Source organism: Cricetulus griseus (genome assembly GCF_003668045.3).
Source record: "Cricetulus griseus strain 17A/GY chromosome 1 unlocalized genomic scaffold, alternate assembly CriGri-PICRH-1.0 chr1_1, whole genome shotgun sequence".
Taxonomy (NCBI): Eukaryota; Metazoa; Chordata; class Mammalia; order Rodentia; family Cricetidae; genus Cricetulus; species Cricetulus griseus.
This window is the reverse complement of record NW_023276807.1, coordinates 110,565,299-110,587,750: the sequence shown is the minus strand read 5'-3', so window position 1 is coordinate 110,587,750 and position 22,452 is coordinate 110,565,299. Positions and strand designations below refer to the sequence as shown.

The 22,452-nt window shown below is 40.5% G+C and overlaps 1 protein-coding gene across 1 annotated transcript in view; it reads left to right on the top strand.

Moving 5' to 3' along the window:
* The window catches only part of Bod1l1 (biorientation of chromosomes in cell division 1 like 1), a 56,792-nt gene that overhangs the window by 9,557 nt on the left and 24,783 nt on the right, over nt 1–22,452 (top strand). Inside the window, 10 exon segments of the mRNA XM_027387019.2 lie at nt 552–742; nt 1,226–1,834; nt 2,466–2,615; nt 4,948–5,114; nt 6,761–6,872; nt 7,357–7,495; nt 11,312–11,384; nt 13,067–19,076; nt 20,969–21,033; nt 22,027–22,111. Coding sequence (XP_027242820.1) covers nt 552–742; nt 1,226–1,834; nt 2,466–2,615; nt 4,948–5,114; nt 6,761–6,872; nt 7,357–7,495; nt 11,312–11,384; nt 13,067–19,076; nt 20,969–21,033; nt 22,027–22,111 — 7,601 coding nt within the window.

Here is a 22,452-nt window from a genome sequence, read left to right as displayed (position 1 = left end):
GTATTTTCTATTTTTAAAAGGAGAAAGTTTCAAAGTCGAGAGATTTACTTTAGGCCTGGAATCCATCAGTCATAAGGTGCTCTTGTGTTCCAGGGATGGAGGCTGAGAGAAGCACCTCCCTTGTGTTCTGTAGTGCTAAAGCTACTTCAAAGGCCTTTTGTATGTTTTAGTTTTTCCACCAGTAATGCATTGGTGAATAGTTCACCATGCTTTGTAGTATAGCATACCAAAAACCTCTACTGTATTAATTTTCCCTAATAGACTATTGGAAGTTGAACATATCTATAATAGATACTGTTTTATTTAAAATAATTTATGCAAACTGGGCATTGGTGTCACTCGGGAGGCAGTGACAGTGGATCTCTGTGAGTTCCAGGCCAGCCTGGTCTACAGAACAAGTGCCAGAATAGATTTCAAAGCTACACAGAGAAACACTGTCTCAAAAAACCAAAATAATAATAATAATAATAATAATAATAATAATAATAATAATTTTATGCAAATAATATGAAATTGTTTCTTTACCTTTCTGTGAATCACCCATGTTTCAGATCTGGAATGTTGGAGTCTGGTATCGACCGAATTATTTCTCAGGTTGTGGATCCAAAGATCAACCACACATTCAGGCCTCAGGTGGAAAAAGCTGTGCATGAGTTTCTGGCCACATTGAATCACAAAGAGGAAGCAACTGGCAGCACAGCTCCCGATGATGAGAAGCCGGACTCTTCTATCATTACCCAAGGTTCTTTTCTTTTACTTTTGTCAGTTCCTTTGCTCTTCTTGATCTGATTGCCTAAGTAGGGACATTTGGATTTTTAACACCTTGATCAATTTGGCTACTCAAGTGAAATCATATATACTTTCAATATTGCTGAAATTCCTCAACTGTTATGACATTTCTTTTTTGAAATTAATTTTAAAAAGCATTTTAATAATAATGAGCTCATGTGTGTGCGCTCACTATTAAGAGAAGTAACTGAGATAGTTAGTGAAGACATTCTTGCAGCTGGAATGTTCTCAGGTGTGTTGGTGCCCTTTGTATAAGACGCTATACTCAGGAATAGGAATAGGAATTTCTGGGTATGTACACCAGCGCTGTAACTGAAAACCTACAGGAACATGCATTTCTGCACTGCTTCTAACTGTGGTGTGGTGTATAGATGAATGAAGTAGAAGGGTGTGCTTTCTGCATAAATTTATTCCAAGTCTTATCTTCTCCTTGAAGGTGTTCCTGCTCCTGGACCCAGTGCTAATGTAGCCAGTGATGCCATGTCAATCTTGGAAACCATAACTTCTCTTAACCAAGAAGCTAATGCTGCCCGAGCTTCAACAGAAATGTCAAATGCCAAGGCCAATGAGAGAATACCCAGAAAACTCTCATCTCAGCCCAGCACTGACATCAGCACTGACAAGGAGAGAGGCTCCGAGGATGGGGCTGACAGAGAAAAGGCTACCCCTGATTCTGGAGCCGAGGGGATAGAAACTGCTCCCAAGTCAGAGGAACCTGGTGATCTCCCTTGTCCAGTGGAAGAAACTAGAAATCACACAAAAGAGAATAGCTTACTTTGCCTGAGTAAGGATGCTCAGCAGGAAAGCAGTGACCAAAAAAATAAATCAGTGGAAAAAGGAGAAAAGAAACCAGACAGTAGTGAGAAAGGAGAAAGAAAGAAAGAAAAGAAGGAAAAGACTGAAAAAAAAATCGATCACTCTAAAAGGAGTGAAGATACACAGAGAGCAAAAGATGAGAAACAGGCAAAGGACAAGGAAGTGGAGAGCATGAAGCTTCCTTCTGAAAAGATCAACAGAGCCAGGGCTGCTGAGGGGACGAAAGAAGGTACGTGCGTGAATCCGTGTTGCTTTCAGGAGCAGAATATTCCTTAAAGGAAGAGGGACAATATCATATTTAGCTTCAAATTTTAATGATTTGTTTTGATGCTTCCATGTCAAACTTGAAAACTTGCAAAACAATAAAAGTAATAAGCTGGCCGTGGTGTCACACAGAATAATCCCAGCACTGAGCATGCCGATTGCAGGATCCAGTCAGCCTTGGCTAAATAAACAGGCCCTATTTGCGCTGGGGGGAAGAGAGGCAATAAATATTTATCATTTCTGTACTATATGGATGTGTCTGTTCACAAAGAAAATTAAGAGAAAAGCTATAAACTTTGTAATTTGTGTTATCATTTATTCACACTGTTCCCAGCAAGTTATATATGCTAATCTTCAAAATACTAAGTAGTAATAGTGTTACTTAAAATTTGCATTTGTGCATATCTTTACATTACAAAATAATAGTTATTTTTGCAAGTTAATATTTTAACCTTTGTATTTTATTAAGATAGCTGCCTTTCTGATAGCTTATTTCTTAGACATCTATTTAAAGCAGGGCTTTAAATATTTAGGGCTTAGGTTTTAAATATGTTCTTATGACCAGTTATCTATTTTGCTTCTTTTTCTTCTTTAAGATTGCTCCTTGATGGATTCTGATGTGGATGGTCTCACTGACATCACAGTTAGCTCTGTCCACACCAGTGACCTTTCATCTTTTGAAGAAGACACAGAGGAAGAAGTTGTCATGTCTGATAGCATGGAAGAAGGAGAGATTACCTCAGATGGTAACATGCTATTCTCAATGTCTCTGCAGTGTTTCTGTTAATGATTATTTGTGTTTGGTTATAGTGGCTACTTCTTGACAAAATGTTGCATAGCAAGGGTCTGCTACCTTGTAATTGCAAGATTGGCTTCTGACTGAGCTGTAGGGTTTCTGTCTAGCAAACCTTGTTTGTACATATTACTACAAACCTTAGTTTTCTCCATGGCCAAGGCCATCATCTGAGACGATTGCAAGACTGCACATAGAGCCACTTTGGTTTATGTATAAATGACATTTGGCAGTAGAAGTAAAGTTAGAAAACTACCAGTTAGAAATTTAGGAATCCTAAAGAGCACCCTTCGAAACACTGCTTTCCTAAAAGGGCTCACAGAGCACACCAAACGCTGGTATAGTAGTCATGCATGTTGGCTTGGTTTAGGATACCAGTGCTTGGGGGGTTAAGGCAGGAGGATAATTGTAAGTTCAAAAATAGCTGGGACTATATAGGGAAGTATAGGATATCCTACTAGTATAACACCCTGTCTCAGATAACATATACTGATGTATTCATGGTTATGGTTGATCCAGCTAAGGGATGCATTCAAATCAGAGAAGGATAGAGTACATAGGTCCAGGAACCTTCTGTATATTCTCTCTGGAATTGTGGGCAGTTTTACTTCCTTAACATGCATTTCTGTAACAGGAATAGACTATGATCAACCACTGAAGTTCACCAGAACTTTGGTCTGAAATTCTTACTTGGGCTCCAGGATATAGTAATAATGACTACTTGCCCTGGTGTCTCTAGACCTTCAGGAGGTCTTGCTGCAGGACCCAACCTCCCTTTCCCCATGCTAACCATACTAGACTTTGATCTTATCTCAGGACAACCAGGCAAGCAGAAACACACCAGTCATGTACCTCTCAGAAGCTTTGGACAAATGTCAAACCTCTCTGGGCAAAGCTGAAGTCTTTAGTATATAGTTGTTTGTCAGCTAGCCCTTTCTAAGTGCTCACTGGGTTCCAGAGACTGTGCTAATAAATACCTTGTGTCTTAACCCTGCAGCACAATGAAGGGAGTAAAGTGTTAACATATGTCTAATCCAAAGTCACAAAGCCACTGAGCACTAGGGCAGAATTCAAACCTGAGTCTACTTGTAGCCAGTATGCCATGCTGCTTTTTGCCCTCCCATACTAAAGTTTTACCTACTCTTGCTAGTAGGCAGCATTCTTTTTGGTTTTTGAGACAGGGTTTCTCTGTGACTTTGGGGGCTGTCCTGGAACTAGCTCTTGTAGATCAGTCTGGTCTCGAACTCACAGAGATCCACTTGCCTCTGCCTCCTGAGTGCTGGGATTAAAGGCATGCCCAGCTTTTTTTTTTTTTTTTTTTTTTTTTGCCATTTTCTACTGTGTCAAATGGAAAGATCACCTTCCTAATGTAGAGATTTAGATTAAGGTGTAAGAACTATAATTGATTCCCACCTTTTCTCTGAATTTACAAGTAGGCATTAAGATCTCAAGTGTGAGCTGAGTGTGGTGGTGCACAGCTTTAATCCCAGCACTTGGGAGGCAGAGACAGGTGGATATCTATGAAATTGAGGCCAGCCTAGTCTACATAACTAATTCCAGGACAGACAGGAGACCCTTCCTCAAAGAACTATAGATAAACAAATAAAATCTCAACTGTGCTTTAAAGGTATAGCTTCCAGTGAATTTCCTCAACAATGATAAAGACACTCATATCCAGTCCCCTAGCAAACAAGAATTAACTATAGCCAAAAATACAGTGTTTAAATAACTGGGAGGAGCAAAAGGCTAAGGTGGTTTCTGCAGCTTTTAAACCAAAATGGCATAAACAGTAAGGGGAAACTTCAGCTTAGACTAGCAGAAACCATTCCCGAACCTCTGAGTGGATGCTCCTCATCAGATCATAATCAGGTAAGGGTCTAGTAGTAGTCAGTCCAATAAAGTGTTTACTTGGCTTCCATGTTGAGCTGACAAAAAAAACACAATGCTCCAGGTAGAGTGGAGCCTCTGCCTCTTTGGTTCTAAGTAAAGAGGCTTAGACTTATGACTTGCTCTTTGTTCAGATCAGTTCTATGCAACTCTCATCTACACTTCCTTTTTCTTTTAATAACACAGTACTTACATTGTCTAATTTTTCTTGGTCTGACTATGTGAGGTGAATTGTGGGTTTTTTAAATGTCAATTTCTGAATTTTCTCATATAGACACCCCTTTGGACCTTTAAATATGCTTGAAGTATATTGTTTTGTTTTGTTTTGTTTGCTGCTTATGTGTTACGTTGATACTGTCGAGTTTACAGAAACACTCTTTATATTGACTTATTTCTAGATGAAGAGAAAAACAAACAGAATAAAACAAAAACTCAAACCAGTGACTCTAGTGATGGAAAAGCCAGAAGTGGACGGCATGCTTATGTCCACAAACCTTATCTTTACTCAAAGTACTACAGTGATTCTGATGATGAACTCACAGTAGAACAACGGCGGCAGTCCATTGTAAGTCCAGTTGATCCCTTGCTGATTTAGCTGTGATTCTCAACCTTCCTAATGCTATATAACTTTTTAATACAGTTCCTTGTGTTGTGGTGACTCTCAAACAAAAAAATTATTTCATTACTATTTCATATCTATAATTTTGCTGTTAGGAATTGTAATATAAATGTCTAATATGCAGAATATCTGATATGAGAACCTGTGAAAGGGTTGTTTGACCCTCAAAGGCATCATAATGCCCAAGTTGAGAACTGCTATGATTTAGCCTTCTGTACCAGGTTGACAAATTTTGAGTAGCAGTCTGTGCACGGTACTAGTGTACACAGAGCAGACATGGCCATGCCCTCAGGGAGTTTGCCATGGAACTACATAGACTATACACAAAGGTGATCATATTGTTACTAGCAAAAGTAAAAAAAAATGCAGCAATCTGTTTCATATTATGAAAATGTTTGCATCCATGTGACTCCTTTCATATAAAGATACAGTATACAACCAATATAGTATTGAGGGAAATGTAGTTCACTGATCCTGGGGTTTGAAAATGCATCCAGCTATCAGTTACCATGGAATTAATGGTAGCTTTTTAAACAAAATTCATTGGTTGTTAAATAACTTACAATTTAAGAAACAGTAAAATATAATGAACAATTTATTTCAAGATGTGGGGGATGTTGCAGAAAACACTAAAAAGTGTGATTGCTAGCTACATTTCCTTCTAGGTTTATTTCTAAGAGGATATTGGATAGGAGTTGTGCACCTGCTTGGGATTTTTGAAATTTTGGCTTCTTTGAGCTCTGAGCCAGAAAGGGATGGAGGGAATAGCAAAATGATTGTGAACTCTCCTTAGTTGAGATTCTGCCAGCAGAAAGTCCCAAGGCCACAGTCAGGCCCAGGAATGTAGCCACCAAGTCAGATTGTTTGTAACCTGTCACTTAAATTTGCATTTCAACTGTTCCTTTAGGAATAAGTTATGAAAAGTTATGAAGGCATACCCATTTAAGCTTGATAATAATATTTATATAACTTTTTTCCTTTTTTAGTTGTAACAACTAGTTTGTTAAATCACATTTTCTTAAAATTATGCCTTTTTCAAACCAATGGCATTCTAAAACAGTAGTTAAAAGTTAAATTCTTATCTGTGCCTTCAATCATTTGGTAGCTTCCAAAATTGAGCAGTCATACCTGTACCTACATACACATAATGTTTTTTGGTTTTTTTGTAAGATTTATGTGTATGTTTTGCATTTGTGTATATATGTGTACCTTGTGGCTGCAGAGTTTAGAGGAAGGTGTTGTATCTGCAGGCACTGGAGTTAGTGATGGTTGTTAGCTATCATGTGAGTGCTGGCATCCTGGGTCCTCTGTAAGAACAAGTGCTTTTAACTACTGAGCCATCTCTTTAGCCTTATGTATATGTGCGTATTCCATTGATGTGTAAAAACATCAGAAGAGCAAACTAAAACTTCATGACAACTAGCAAACTAAAACTAGCATGACAACTTTGAATACTTTGTGGTTACACACAGGCCTCATTGGCTGGGCCAGATCACTACCTGAGACATGCACTCTTAGTTTTTTTCTTATATGTTCCTTCGGAATCTCTTTGCTTTTACCCGATAATCTGTCAGACAATTTTATGGTTTTAGGCTAAAGAAAAAGAAGAGAGACTTTTAAGAAGGAGAATCAATAGAGAGAAACTTGAAGAAAAACGAAAACAGAAAGCAGAGAAGACAAAGTCTTCCAAAGTGAAGAGCCAAGGTATAGCAGATGTTGCTGCTATCTGAGAATACTTTATGCACGCCATCATCTTCTAGTTAGTCTCATTGTAGCATATGCTTATAGAATAAGGTGATCTATTCCTAGGTGTGGAAGCAATTTATCCTGCAGTTGTATTTGAATGGATTTCAGATAAAAGTAGTTGAGTGTTTCTGGTGACAGTCATGCAGCTAAACTGTGCCTAATGTCATTTTTGCTTTTCCCCTTTCCTTTTCTGTTCCTGCCTTTGACGCTGATAATTGAACTTAAGACTGCAAACAGCCCTTATGCTGACATTTTTATCTGGCAGAATAAATATAACAAAATTTCTAAAAGAAATTGAAACCTATTCAAAGCTATTTTGTGTTTTATGATAATTATGAAACCTTAGTGAAAAGTAAATATAGCACTATTACCAAACTGTCTTCAAAAATAAAGCTTACATATTTATCTGTGTATTTACTTATTTTTATTTTTTTATTTCTAGGCAAAAGTAGTGTGGAAGTAGAAGAATCATCAGCCAAGAATTTGGAACTAAAAGCCCCAAGAATTAAAGAAGTCCTTAAAGAACGAAAAGTTTTAGAGAAAAAAGTAGCCTTAAGCAAAAGAAGAAGAAAAGATTCAAGGTACTGTATTCTAATTGTCACATGAGTGGTGTGCTTCCAGAAGAGGGCATTGAAAGTAGTCATAGGCTGTCTTAGAAAGTAGACAGTTGTGGTGGTGTAAGGCAGTGGGATCTCCGTGTATTCAAAGTCAGCCAGGTCTTCATAGAGAGTTTCAGGATAGCAAAGGCTCTAGAAAGAGTGCCTGTCTCCCATTTAAAAACAACAACAACAAAGTCCCTTTCATTTAATCTCTGCACTTTGAGTTGTGAGTTTTTGTGTTAACTACCCACTTTCGTGCAAAGAAATGTCTCTGTTGAGGTCTGAGAGCTGCACTAATCTATAGGTGTAGAAATAGCCCGGGACCTATGTGTATAGACCAGGCTGGCCTTGAACTCACAGAGATCTTTCTGCCTCAGCCTCTCCAGTGCTGGATTTAAAGGTGTGTATCACCACACCTGGAGTTTTTAGAGATAAAGAATTCATAGGGCACTTTGGTATTATATCTATTTAGCAAAGTAATGGTAGTGTGTTCACCCCTGATTTTCATGAGCTCCCCAACCATGCATTTTTAAGTCAGATTTACAGTACTAGGCATGTGTTTCTTCTTCTACATCAGGTCTTAAATCCAGTAGAATATGATTAGCTACACCCCTAACATTCATGCTCTATTGCACCTATACGTCTTGCCATGCTGGTTGTTATTGTAGCTCACAGGGTCCACAACTCTGTAGGACTGTTGATGACTCCCTCCATCCCCAGTAGCCTGCTTAATACCTTCTGTCACTATGAAATCTAGCCAGCAGGGAAGAAGCTTTTAGAATAGTACCAGCTTAATTTCTCCATGTCCTGTGACCAAGGTGTATGGTGTTTTCAGTAATAGGATCTTACCATCAAGTTATGGTGGCTGCTAATATTGGTGGCACAGCCAATATTGTAGTAGGAGTCCCTGAGACCCTCCCAAACAACAACTTGAGGGGAGGCATCTCATACCTGGCACTAGGTTTTTATTTGGCAACCTGTGGCTTCTAGGGGGAGCATTATCCTCTTTGGGTCCCAGGGATAGAACTCAGGCAACCTGTTTTGGGAAGAAGCAGCTTTACTTGATGGGCTATTTTGCTTTACTTGATGGGCCATTTTGCTGACCTTGACATTCTTATGAAAAGCAGAAACTGATGCTCCCATGGGAATGATTTGTACTACTTTATGATAGAAAATAATTGTAGTGGGCCAAAAATAAAAAAGACTAGCAGAAAAACAGAATAAAGAAAACACTAATCTGTCAGGGGCAAATAAGAAAGAAAGTGATCATAGAAAGTCTCACCTTGAGCTGGGCAGTGGTGGCACACACCTTTAATCCCAGCACTTGGAAGGCAGAGACAGTTGGATCTCTGTGAGTTCGAGGCCAGCCTGGTCTACAAAGTTACACAGAAGAATAAAAAGAAAAGAAAAAAAAAGAAAGTCTCAACTTGAATATAGATGTTATTATGCGTGGCCTTGGAGTTCGTTTCTATCTTTCATTGTGTTCAGAATATAGCATTGTTTTGGTGGTGGTGGTGTTTTTTTTTTTTGGGGGGGGGAGTTTCGAGACAGGGTTTCTCTATGGCTTTGGGGGCTGTCCTGGAACTAGCTCTTGTAGATCAGGCTAGTCTTGAACTCACAGAGATCCACTTACCTCTGCCTCCTGAGTGCTGGGAATAAAGGTGTGCGCCACAACTGCCCAGCTGCATAGCATTTTAAAGTAATGTTTTAATTAATTTTGTGAAAATCTGATAGAAGCTTTAGATTCTACCCCAAGAAGTATACAGACATAAGTATGAAGTTTCCCCTGAATTTCAGAGTTGAGTTTATGGGCCCCTGGAAGTACTTGGAGAAGTATCCTGTGGGTACCTATGGTAACCACTCACTAACAGTGGTTGCATCTGTTAACCAGTCTTTTTTTTGTTTTTCTTTTTTCTTTTTGCATTTTTTTCTCCATTTTTTTATTTGAATTAGAAACAAGATTGTTTTATATGTCAATCCCAGTTGCCTCTCCCTCCCCCGCCCCAACTAATACCCTACTGTCACATACCCTTTCTGCTCCCCAGGGAAGGTGAGCCTTCCATAGGGGGTATTCAGAGTCTGTCATGTACTTTGGGGTAGGGCCTAGGCCCACCCCCCACCCACCATGTCTAGGCTCAAGGAGTATCCCTCTATGTGTAATGGGCTCCCAAAGTCCATTCCTATGGTAGCGATAAGTACTGATCTACTACAAGAGGTCCCATAGATTTCCCAGGTCTCCTCACTGACACCCACGTTCATAGGGTCTAAATCAGTCCCATGCTGGTTTCCCAGCTATCAGTCTGGGGTTCATGATGTACCCCTTGTTTAGGTCAGCTGTTTCTGTGGGTTTCACCAGCCTAGTCATGACCCCTTTGCTCATCAGTCCTCCTTCTCTGCAACTGGATTCCAGTTCAGTTCAGTATTTAGCTGTCGGTGTCTGCTTCTACTTCCACCAGCTGCTGGATGAAGGCTATGGGATGGCCTATAAGTCAGTCATCAATCTCATTATCAGGGGAGGGCATTTGAGGTAGCCTCTCCTCTGTTGCTTAGATTGTTAGTTGGTGTCATCTTTGTAGATCTCCAGACATTTCCCTAGTGCCTGATTTCTCTTTAAACCTATAATGTCTCCCTCTATTTTGGTATCTCTTATCTTGCTCTCCTCTATTCTTCCCCCAACTCAACCTTCCTGCTCCCTCATGTCCTCCCAACCCTCTCATTCTCTTAGCTCCCTGTCCCCTCTCCCCATGCTCCCAATTTGCTCAGGAGATCTTGTCCCTTTTCCCTTCTGGGGACCATTTATATCTCTTAGAGTCCTTGCTTCCTAGCTTCTCTGGCGGTGTGGATTGTAGGCTGGCAATCCTTTGCTCTATGTATAAAATCCATATATGAGTGAGTACATACCATGTTTCTCTTTTTGTGACTGGGTTACCTCGCTCAGAATGTGTTAACCAGTCTTTTCAGTGCCTATTTTTTAGCATCATCCCATTATTTTTCCCTTTCAAATAAAGTGAGGTTCTTTTAATTTTTTAAGCACTGTATTGTCATTGCTAATTGCTTAACAATTACAAAAGCAAAGACACTCTTGAAAGTAGCTGTGATATGATATTAACCATGGTCTACAGTTTTACTATTCTAGTAAACTACAATTATTTTTTTAAGTTACTTATTTTTTTATTATTTTATGTGTATGTGTGTACACATGCATTTATGTTTGTACCACCTATGTACAGGAGCCTATGGAGGTCAGGAGATGGTGTTGGGTCCTCTGGAAGTGAAGTTAAAAGTAATTGTGGGTGTCATGTGGGTGCTGCCATGTGGGTGCTGGGACCCAAATCGGGTCCTCTAAAGGAGCAGCAGACTCCTTTGGTGGTTGAGCTTTCCATCCCAGCATTGCAATTATGTAAATTAATCATAAACTTCAAGATAAGCAGATTTACAGAACTCAGAGAGAGAAGTCCGGTCTCAGGTATATTGTACCCTGTTCATCTTGCTCTGAATCAAAAAGGCCTCCCTGCTTACTCAAAAGTTGGAGAGGCTTTCAAATGTCTGCATAGCAGATATAATGGCAGCACATTAGGAATTGTCCTTGTAGCAATGTTTCTGTTAGCATGAGTAGTAGTTGGTGTCACAGTTGGATTGGAGTGTGCTCTCTGATGACTAATAAGGCCTAAGTTAAAGTGTAACCGTCCTCCACAAATGAAGTAAAAAGTCATAGTTAAGGAAAGACTCTCTTTCAACGTTCCTGTGAGATTCTTAGGTTAAGATTGGAAATTCATATTTGATTTACTCCCCTCTCAGGAATGTTGATGAGAATTCCAAAAAGAAACAGCAGACTGAGGAAGATTCCAAAGAAGCCCTCAAAACAAGTGAGGTACGTCTTAAGGAAACCCTTGTCGGTGCCCTTTTCTTGGTGGTGGGTTATTTCTGTTCCTTGGCAGTGAATCAGCATAATAGTATCTTTTCTGTATTTTGTATATTCAGCACTCTTAAGCCTCGTCCCCTTCTGGCCTGAATTCCTTATTGTGATGAGTTGATGCATATGATTCTGTTTCATCTAGGTAGGAAGCTGTCTTCTGTACCCTCTTCACCCTATATGTATATAGAGTGTTTCTATATATAACAGTAACAAAATTAACAAGAAGAAAGGAGAGAAAACTGAAATCCCCATAACAGGTCCTCTACTTTATCTCTTTGGTTTCCTGTCCACATGCACATAGTGTTTTAGAGGGGAATGACTAACAAAAAAAAAAAAGAATTTTGAAGGTGGTTCACTATGTGTTACCTCATAGACTTCATAATTATGTAACCTTTGAGTCATACTAAGTAGATACATGCTCATTTACTTAAGCCCTCACTTGTATTGACAATCAAGTTGTGTCCAAAATGTGCTCATTTTAAATTGTGAAAATAAGCTGGGTTGTGGTGGGTGGTACACACCTTTAATCCTCATGCTCTATCTAACACTTTAATCCCCAGAGGCAGAGGCAGGCAGATCTCTGAGTTCAAGGCTAGCCTGGTCTACACAGTGAGTTCCAGGACAGCCAGATCTACACAGATAAACCTTGTCTTGGAATTAAAAAAAAAAAAAAAAAAAAAAAAAAAAAAAAAAATTGTGAAAATACATATAGTGGATATATTTCTTCCCTGTGTTGGGTTATTTTCTTGGGACAGATTTTGGCTTTAACTAACTTTAAATCTGTATTTGTATAAACATATTCATAGTTCTATAGCTAACCAATTCATGGTGTTTCTGGGATAGAGACACTAGTAACTTAGTATTGATAATAGGCAGTAAATTACTCAGGAACTATAGTCATAGTTAGGCATACATCCTGATATGTTACTTTGTATATTTAAATATTTAACTTTCTTTTGTGATAGTTTTTTGTGGAAATTACCTCTTGAAGTTTTACATGTTAATGTATTAAGTGTCAAAACTGGGGTGGAGAGGAAAGTTCAGGTACTGTGTATGCAACCCCAAAATCTCCGCAGGACACAAGAACATATATGTGTGTATATGCTTATGTCACAAGTATATGATTACATAGTTACTCGGTTACTATGTATACATTTGGGATTCTATAAATAGAAAATTATACAAATAGTGTAAATTTACATGGTTTCTATAAGTGATTTGGGTTTCTAGATTTAAAAATTATGCTTTACTTCTTCATCAACATATGTATTTTATACTATAAAGAACACTAGGCTGTCTCTTGCATTTATTAAGAACTATTAGGTATTAGTGAGCTATAGTCATTTATAGAATTGAAGACTTCCTAAATGCATGGACCAGTTAATTTCTTCTAAATTAACTGGACATGGAATTTCTTCTAAAAGCTGGGAAGAATAGGAGACTCAGTGTGATCATATAAACACTTACATTGCAGTGAGTTTCAGCTTACTGGTGTCTGATGCCTACAATGGGCAACATCATCCATGGAGCAGCAGATGAAGTGCCTCAGATATTCCAGAGTTCACATATTAAATATACCCAAATTGTAAGTTTGTTTATAAAAATGTGTCTCATAAGAACTCTTTGTTTTCTGACAGCACTGTGATAAAGAAAAGGCCTCCTTCAAGGACCTGAAACATGCTCATGGGAAAAGTGAACCAAGTAAACCTCCCCGGAGGCTTTCAGAATCTCTGCATTCAGCTGATGAAAACAAAACTGAATTGAAAGTAGAAAGAGAACATAAGCGACGGACATCCACCCCTGTTGTACTGGAAGGAGCTCAGGAAGAAACAGATATGAGAGATGGAAAAAAGCAAGCAGAACGCCCTGAAGTTAATGTGGATGAACCCCCAAAACAGAAAAGCACCCTTAAAAATGAAAAGTATCAAAAGAAAGATGAACCTGAAACACATGGGAAAGGCCTGCCTAAAAAAGAGGCAAAGTCCACCAAGGAGAAACCTGAGAAAGAGAAAGCTCAATCAGAAGAAAAATTGTCTTCAAAACACAAATACAAAGGTGACGCTGTGCATAAAACAGGTGATGAAACTGAACTTCATTCTTCTGAGAAAGGTTTAAAAGTAGAGGAAAATGCTCAGAAACAAAGTCACCAAACCAAACTTTCTTCAGATGATAAAACTGAACGTAAAAGTAAACATAGGAATGAAAGGAAATTGTCAGTATTGGGTAGAGATGGAAGGCCAGTTTCTGAATATACTATAAAAACAGATGAGCATGCACGTAAAGATAAAAAAGAGAAGCATCTGCCGTCTGAAAAAGCCAAGGCAGAGCACAAGTCAAGAAGGTCAAGTGACTCTAAACTGCAGAAAGATGTCATAAGTGCCAAGCAGCACAGTGTTACATTGCAGAAAAGAAGCGAAAGCTGTTCTGAAGAGAAGTGTGAGTCAGATTCCACTAATGCTGAGAGCAGTTTAAAGCCTGAAGAGCTTCATAAAGAGAGGCGAAAAATGAAGAGCTTGTTGGAAGAGAAACCTATGGTAAAGTCTAAATCAAAAGGTCAAGGCAAACAAGTAAAAGTTGCTGAAACAGACTCACAAGAAGGTGTCACAAAACAGGTAATAACACCAAAGCCTGATAAGGAGAAGAATACAGAAGACAGTGACCCAGAAAGGCAGCGCAAGTCCAAACCTGAAGACAGATCTTTAGAAGAACCTGTCACAGAACCTGCATTAGAAAATGCTGCACCTTCAACACATGGTGCCCAGAAGGACTCTGGTCACAAGGCCAAGTTACCATTGGTAAAAGAGAAGCATAAAGCTGATAAAGACTCAACGTCCTCCAGACTTGAGAGGAAGTTTTCAGATGGGCACAGAAGCAGAAGCGTAAAGCACAGTAATAAAGACATGAAAAAGAAAGAAGAAAATAAACCAGATGACAAGGATGCTAAAGAAGTTGACAGCAGCCACGAAAAGGGCAAAGGGAATGGCTCGGTCATAGAAAAGAAATTAAGTAGGAGGCTCTGTGAAAACCGAAGAGGAAGCATATCACAGGAAATAACCAAGGAAGATAAGTTAGCAGCGACCATTTTAGGCACTGCCAGTAGTTCTTCCTTGCAGAGACCAAAAAAAAGCAGTGAAACCACATCGATCCCTGAACAAGAGCCAATGGAAATTGATTCTGAGGCAGTTATGGAAAATGTGTCTGAACTTTCCAAAACCCAGGACATCAGCAGTAATAGTTCTCAGCAAGACACTGACTTTGAAAATGTTACAAAACATAAAGGTGCTGCTGGGGTTTTAAAGGATGAGTTAAGAACTTCCATGGCAGATTCAAAACCAGCAGCTGTGACCTGTAAATCAGGGCGTGGACTAGCAGTTACTAGCAATTCTGAAAAGCATGCTGACCATAAAAGCACCGTGACCAAGAAAGTGCATATCCAAAATGCTCCATCAAAATCAACTAGGGAGAGAGAGCCAGTTCAGCGAGGAGCCCATGACGTAAATGTAGACTCTGAAGGGAGTCGGAGGGTACCCTATAGGGCCCCACAAGAGAGTGAGAAGGCACAGAAGAATTTGAAAGGCACATCCAGGGCCACTGAAGAATGTGGGCCTCAAAGGGATGCTTCTTTTGAATGCTCTGCAGACTCAGACCTCTCATCTTCCTCAGGCTCCACTGTTGTACCTCAGAAAGAATTGCATGACTCAAGTACAGTTCCTATAGCTGACAGAGAAACCATTTCAGAAGGTGGCACAGCTGGCACCTCCCTTGTAAATCATTCTGATAGCCCTAACCAAAGTGTGACTATTAAGAAGTCAGAAGGCCATAAGACAAATGGCAGCAAAGAAGGTAGTGATGGCTCCACAGTAGATATGCCATCAAAAGCAAACATCAGTAGCAAAAGGCACCTTTCTGAAGATGACCAGGCCACATTGCTGTACAGTAAAGAAGGCAAAGCAAGCATACCTCTTGCCAGCAAGTCAATGGGCATGACTGTGGAAAATAAGAACATTAGCAAGCAAAGGAACTTGATGGGCACAGCCAAAAAAGAGAGTGATCTGAACATAGAGCCTGATGTAAAACAAGACAGTGCTGCAGTTGAGAATGTGGTAGACCTGAGTACACGAAAGGAGGCTGAAACAGTCAGACGTAAGCATAGTAGGGATCCAGACGAAAGTAAAAAAATACCAACTGATGTTGAAAGGAAAACTGAAGACAATGAGGTAGACACCAGTGCGAGACGTGATACTGCCTCTACATCACAACAAAGGCCTGGGAAAATGGAGAGGGTAGCAACTGGATCTGGTAGACGAGACAAAGCTTTCATTGCTACTAGTACTGAAGGGAAGGACAAAGGCATTATTTTAAATCCAATCAAGGCTGGGGATGCCACCACCACTTCATCAGCAACAGGAGAGAAGGGAATGGCCTTACCTTGCACCAGTATTGAGGCCGATGAAGGCTTCACAATGGGTTCATGCCCTACAAACCATCCCCTTCAGGTTGGGGCAGAAGCCAGTGAGTGCACTGTTTTTGCTGCAGCTGAAGAAGGTAGGGGTGTTGTCACAGAAGGATTTGCTGAAAGTGAGACTTTGCTCACAAGTTCCAAGGAAGGAGAAAGTGGAGAGTGTTCTGTGGCTGAATCAGAAGACAGAGTAGCAGGTCCCTTGGCAGCTCATACAATTCAAACTGAAGCTAATGTGAACAGTGTTACAACAGAGGAAAAAGATGATGCAGTAACCAGTGCAGGCTCTGAGGAAAAGTGTGGAGGTTCTTCATGTACAGTTGAGGGGACTGCTGCTTTTATTGGTGAAGTTGAAAGTGATGGAGCCGTTACAAGTGCTGGAACAGAAATAAGAGCAGGATCTGTGAGCAGTGAAGATGTAGTTGGGTCCCAAGAAAATAGGACACAAGTTGGTCCTAAAAAAGAAACAGAAGGCACTGTGACATGTACTGAAGCCAAAGGAAGAAGTGATAACTTCAGTTTCTGCTTGGTAACTGGAGTGGGATCCCAAGAGCAACGTGTTGTTACAGGTGCAGATGTGGCCCAAGTAAATGATGATAAGCCTAGAGAAGCAAGTGCCAACCAAGAAGGAGATGGTTCTGGAAATGATGGAACAGAAGGTGAGAGTGCAGTCACCAGCACAGGCATTACTGAAGAAGATGGTGAAGGGTCAGCAAATTGTACAGGCTCAGAAGACAGCAGTGAAGGCTGTGCCATAAGTTCTGAAACAGAAGAAAATGCAGAGAGTGCAATGGACAGCACAGAGGCCAAAGACATCACTAACTTACCTTTGGTGGCTGCTGGTCCCTGTGATGATGAAGACATTGTGACCAGTACAGGTGCAAAAGAAGAAGATGAGGAAGGAGAGGGCGTTGTGACTAGTACTGGAAGAGGAAATGAAACTGGACATGCTTCAACTTGCACAGGGATTGAAGAAAGTGAAGGAATGTTAGTTTGTGAGAGTGGAGAAGGGGGTGGTCAGATTGGTCCTGCAGTGGAGCATGTGGATGCTGAGGCTGGGGCAACTACCATGAATACAAATGACAGTAATGTTGACAGTATGAGTGGTACCAAGAAGGAAATCAAAGACACTGATATCTGCTCCAGTGCCAAAGGGATTGTGGAAAGCAGTGTGACCAGTGCCTTTGCAGGAAACAGTGATGGGCCACCAGTTCTAGGTGATAGTGAAGGTCCTGTGGCTAGTGCAACTTCTCATCACAATGATAGTCAGTTTACCAGGAAAGAAACGGTGGAAGATACAACTATTTCCACTGGATTGGTGAGGGGCAGTGATGATGTTCTTGTATCTGGTGCAGTTCCAGAATGTGAAGTCGGCCACATATCACCCACGGAAAAAGATGAAGGTATCATCACTTCTGTAGAAAATGAAGATTGTGATGGCCTTATGGCTTCTACAGCCAGTTCAGCTGTTTCCAACAAGGACAACTTAGCTGGGGGTAAAAGTCAAGGCAATGGCTTGATGATTTCTACCAGTACAAATGATTGCACCCTTCAGGTAAGTGCGATTATAGACGTGAAAAGAGGGCATTTGTGTACTCTGAGCACTGAAGGAAATATGGAAGGCACAAGAATACACATGGAAGGATTTGAGGCTCCTATGCCCAGTGCAATTTCAGGTAATGAGACCCAACTCACTTCTGCTAGCAGAAGTGAAGAGAAGGATGAGTGTGCCATGATTTCCACAAGCATAGGGGAAGAATTTGAAGTTCCTATTTCCAGCGCAGTTACTATCACATGTGCTGAAAGTGAGCAGTCAGTTGCAGCAGGTGAGGAAAGCACTACAGATCCAGTCTTGGTAAGCACTGAGGACTTTGAGGTACCTATGCCAAGTGCTCCTACTGAAGCTGAAAATCCTCTTGCCTCAACCAGCAAGGAAGAAAAGGACGAATGTGCTCTCATTTCAACCAGCATAGCAGAAGAATGTGAAGCCTCTGTCTCTGGTGTAAGTGAAAATGCACCATCTGTTACAGATGGGAATGCAGTCATCTCAACAAGTTCAGTGGAAGACTGTGAAGGTTCTGTGTCCAGTGCTGTCCCTCAGGAAGCAGTATGTCCTTCAGTCATGCCGGTAGAGGAAACAGGTGACACCGCCATGATTTCCACAAGCACCTCTGAAGGACGTGAAGCAGTCATGATTGGTACTGTCCCTGCAGATGAAGACCAGGCCACCACTGTGAGAGGGGAAGATTTGAGTGATGCTGCCATTATCTCCACCAGCACAACAGAGTGTGTGCTCATGTGCACTAGCCTAAGCAGACACAAAGAGAGTCAGCCAGCCATGAACAACCCAGAAGGAAATGGTGGTCATTTAGCTACAAAGCAAAGTAAATGTGAACTACCCATGCCTAGCCTCATGACTGAGAATAACTGTCAGTGCCCTGGGCCATTCACAACAGGCAAAGTGAGCCCCTTGATGGCAGTGAGCACGAGGGGAGAGCATGACAGGCTGCCAGCCTGTGAGCCATCTGCAGGACAAGGCCAGCCAGGTACTGCTTCATGCGTAGGAGAGGAAGAGAGACATGGCAAGGAATGCCCTGGCCAAGACCTCAATTCAAAAGAAAGGAATGCATTGCTGAGCTCTGTTCAGACGAGTAACAAAAATGCAGAGGCAGAGGCAGTAGGGGACAGTAACGCAGCAAGTAGTATAGCAAGAAGGGACTCAGAGAGGAATGCAAACTCAGTGTCTGACAAATTGTCCACGACCAGCTGTCTGAAAGGACCAGAACAGATGTCTGCTGAGGACTCCTCTGGCAATAGTCACTGTCTGGCAGCAGTAAATACTGGTGCTAAAACTGATGACATGCTGCCCATCAGAGATGCTGCATCGGAGTATCCTTCTGACCAGCAGGTACCTGAGAACACCTTGAAAACTACCACCAAATGTATTACAGGCCAAGAGTCAAAAATGGCTCCGTCCCACACAGCAGTCTTTACAACTGCCTGCCATGTAGCTCCATCTACTCTAGAACGGGAAGGGGACTTGACTGCAAAAAGTGATCACAGTGGTACATGGACTAGTGAAAGGTCTGCTGAAAAAACAGGACATGTTCCTGGTGCAAGACAGTCACTCCACAGGGAAGGAAACCTTGATGTCACTGTTCCTCCTGAGGAGAATGCATGTGGCATAGGTGAGAGTCCATTTATAATTATGCATCTAACACTTTACTGAGGTGATTTTTTAACATCCTGTGATTTAAGCATTAAAACTGGACCCATTGCTCATGTGTCAATTTAGAAGAGGCAGGAGGCTGAGGGCAGGCACTTAAACTTGTTAATCTTAATGACTAGCAAATTTTTGAGCCATCTTAAGGTTTCTTGTTTGTGCTTTGGTTGACTTGGTTTGCAATATCCTGGGGATTGAACCCAGGGCCTCTTGTATACTCTACCACTGAACTACATACACTTCCAGCTCCTATTTTTATTCTTAAGTGAGTTTGCTACTCAAGTAAGATGCATTAATTTCAAATTTAGAATATGGGTGAGGGGGTACATGTTCCTTTTTGAAAGATTTCAGAGAGTGCTGGTCTTGTAGAAATCAGTAATTACTTTCAAAGGTATTGTTGTAGTTATACTATCCAGTTTCAGAATCTGTGTACTGAACTACTATGCTATGGTTTGGGGGTGCAGATAATCAATTGTAAGACACTTATGAATTCTACCTGGTGTGACACTAATTGTCAGTGATTCAAATATGACAAGTGTTTAGAGTGAAATGAATAGCATATTCTACAAACTCAAGAGTTTCTGAGTAAGATTTGCAGGGACCAATGGACCTGATTCATCTCTATTCTAGCTTTATAAACTATGGCATCCTGAATCTTTAAAGTGGAACCAACATTACTTGCATTTAGTCTAGCTTCAGAAAACTGACACTAGTAGATTTAGCCCTGTTTGTTATAGGTACTTAGAGAAGCATCATTAAGAAATGTCCTAAGGAGTTCTCCAGGGAGGGGAGCACACCAGTTGGTTGTCCAGAACCAAATGGTCAGCCCTGAAAGTGTACATACAGGTAATGTTATACATACTGAGCAGATCATATATTTAGAAATATATGTAGGTACATAGATATATGTACCTACGTGTATATACGTGTGTGTGTGTGTATATATATATATGTGCTGTTACACATGTAACAGCAATTAATGAAAAAAAGTCTTGAATTTGAAAGCACAAATAGGGGTATATGGGAGGTTTGGGGGCAGGAGAGAAAAATGATGTACTTATAATCTCAAGAATAAAAGGAAAAATGGAAGAAAAGAAGTACCCTAAGGGTTGAAATAAATGACTTTAACTTTTTCCATTGCTTTTAGCGTAGAATGAACTGAATGCCCTGAGTCTTTTGTGACTCAGTTTTAACTGCATTCTGTTATTCTTCCATCCCCTTTTCTGTCCCCTGGAAGGATAAATAATAGAAGGGCTTTTAGCAAGAAAAACCCTGCAGATTCTTGGAGAAATGAAGGCTTTTTTCTTTGTCAGCTTCTGTGTGAGGTGAGGGAAACAAGAAGCCACAGCTACAAAGGGACATGATAAAATTGCCCACCTGAGAAGATGCCATTTTCTTTGGGTCTACCTGACAGGTTTTAATTTTGTGTTTGCTCTCACTGTGTCAGGGTGTGAAGTGGGTCTACCATAAATCACCTCTTGATTGGCCATTTCCAAATCTTTGTTGTTCAGAATGTTGCATAGATAGTTTTAGGTACACATGTGATGGAGCTGGATGGAACAATACTAGGAAATAAGCTATCTCCATAATAGTTTTTTATCTCCCTTTCTGGGCAGCTAGCTTTTTATGCAAGCAAGAAATAATTCCATTTCCCACAAATGAGCAAATGGCCACTGCCTTTTTCCAGCCCCTTTTTACCCACAGAGTATACTCCTTTTTCAGCTTTTTTTCTTACAGTGAACTAAATCAGCAAGGGTAGGTGGCTCTGAGTGCTAGTTAACATGTCATTACTTTTCTGTGTGATATGTACTTTGTATTCAGATTTTTAAATTATGTTAATTTTTTGAGTTTCATTAGGCAATGTGGAGTCACCACCAAAGGGTATAGGAGAATCAGGACTGTCAGCCAACTTGGCAACTGAGGTAAGACCAGTAGCTCAGTAAGTCTTGACTGGGAGTGGTGTGTGCTGTTGGCCATGCACACAGAAGCAGTGTGCAGCCTTTACTCATTCTGCTGACACATGGTGGTGTTATTGTCACCCTATGGGGTAAAAAGCTAGGAACTTCAGCAATTAGTAAAAAGCGCCATTGCCACTCCAGCTCCTCAAGGCAAACAAGGAGTCACCTTCCATCTCTCTCACCTGTGTTTAATCTTCTGTCAAAACATAAGTCCATGACTTTCTCTTCCCAAAGCTACCACCCTCACCTAAGCTACCACTTTAATGGCTTCCCACGAGTCTTAGACTCCTGTTCTAGCCCATCTTATGGTTGACATCACCATGCCCAGTATCTTTTAAAACAGAAGTTGGGTCTTGTCGTAGCTCTGCTTAAATTTTCCATGGTTTTGTATTTTACATAAAATTGTTCTTATTTTTATTAGATCTGTACCATACACAGTTTAGACTCTTGTTTCTAGACTGATTCCTCATCACTTGCCAATTATGTGTGACAAGTTGGTAGTGAATTGAGGGGGTTACCCCAAAAGAGCATTGAGCAGGTAGCAAGGAGTGTTTGTACAAGGACATTGATGCAGAAAGTCTCTGAAAGTAGAGTTGAAGTTTTTTGGAAGAGAAAGAGAAAAACGGGCAAGGAGATGGGGTGGGTGATACTGTGGTACACCAGGCTCCCAGTTGTGAGACTTCAGTCTGGCAAGGTATTGGGACCAATCAGGAAGGACAGTGTGAACTGTGCTAAACTATAGTTTTAACCTTTTCCTTTAAGAGAAATGTTGATGGGTGAAATGTGAGATTAAACTGATCATTCCTGTATTGTTTTAAATGTTTATGTGCTAAATTTTCAATTCAAAGGAAGATAGATTTTTAAATTGCTTCTAGATGCTAGGCAGGTGTTCTAATTCACCACAGTTACCAGCTAGACTCACCTCACTTATTTTTGTGGTGCTTTGCATTTTTACAGACATCTGTGCATTCAGAGGAAGAAACAAATTATGGAGTTGCAGCAACATCTGAAAACCCCTGTGTTGGAAGACCAAGTGGATCAGGTAGGCTGCTTTTAGCAGTTGTTCACACTGTCTCTCCCTGCATGTATTTTTATCTTCGTTGCATCTTAAAGTTGGTGGATGGTTTATAGTAAAAACACTGACACTGAGCTTGCCTCTCACTTTTTAAAATAGTTCAGAGAAAATTCATTACTTTTCCTTTTTTGTTAAAGATTTATTTAAAATTTTGTTGTATGGATGGGTGGGTGTGCACATGAATACATGCAGGTGACCCAGGAAGCCAGAGCTGTCAGATCTCCTGCAGCTGGAGTTAGGGGCACCTGTAAGTCACTTTATAAGTACACTACTAACTTAACTTCAGTCTTCTGAAAGAACAGTACACC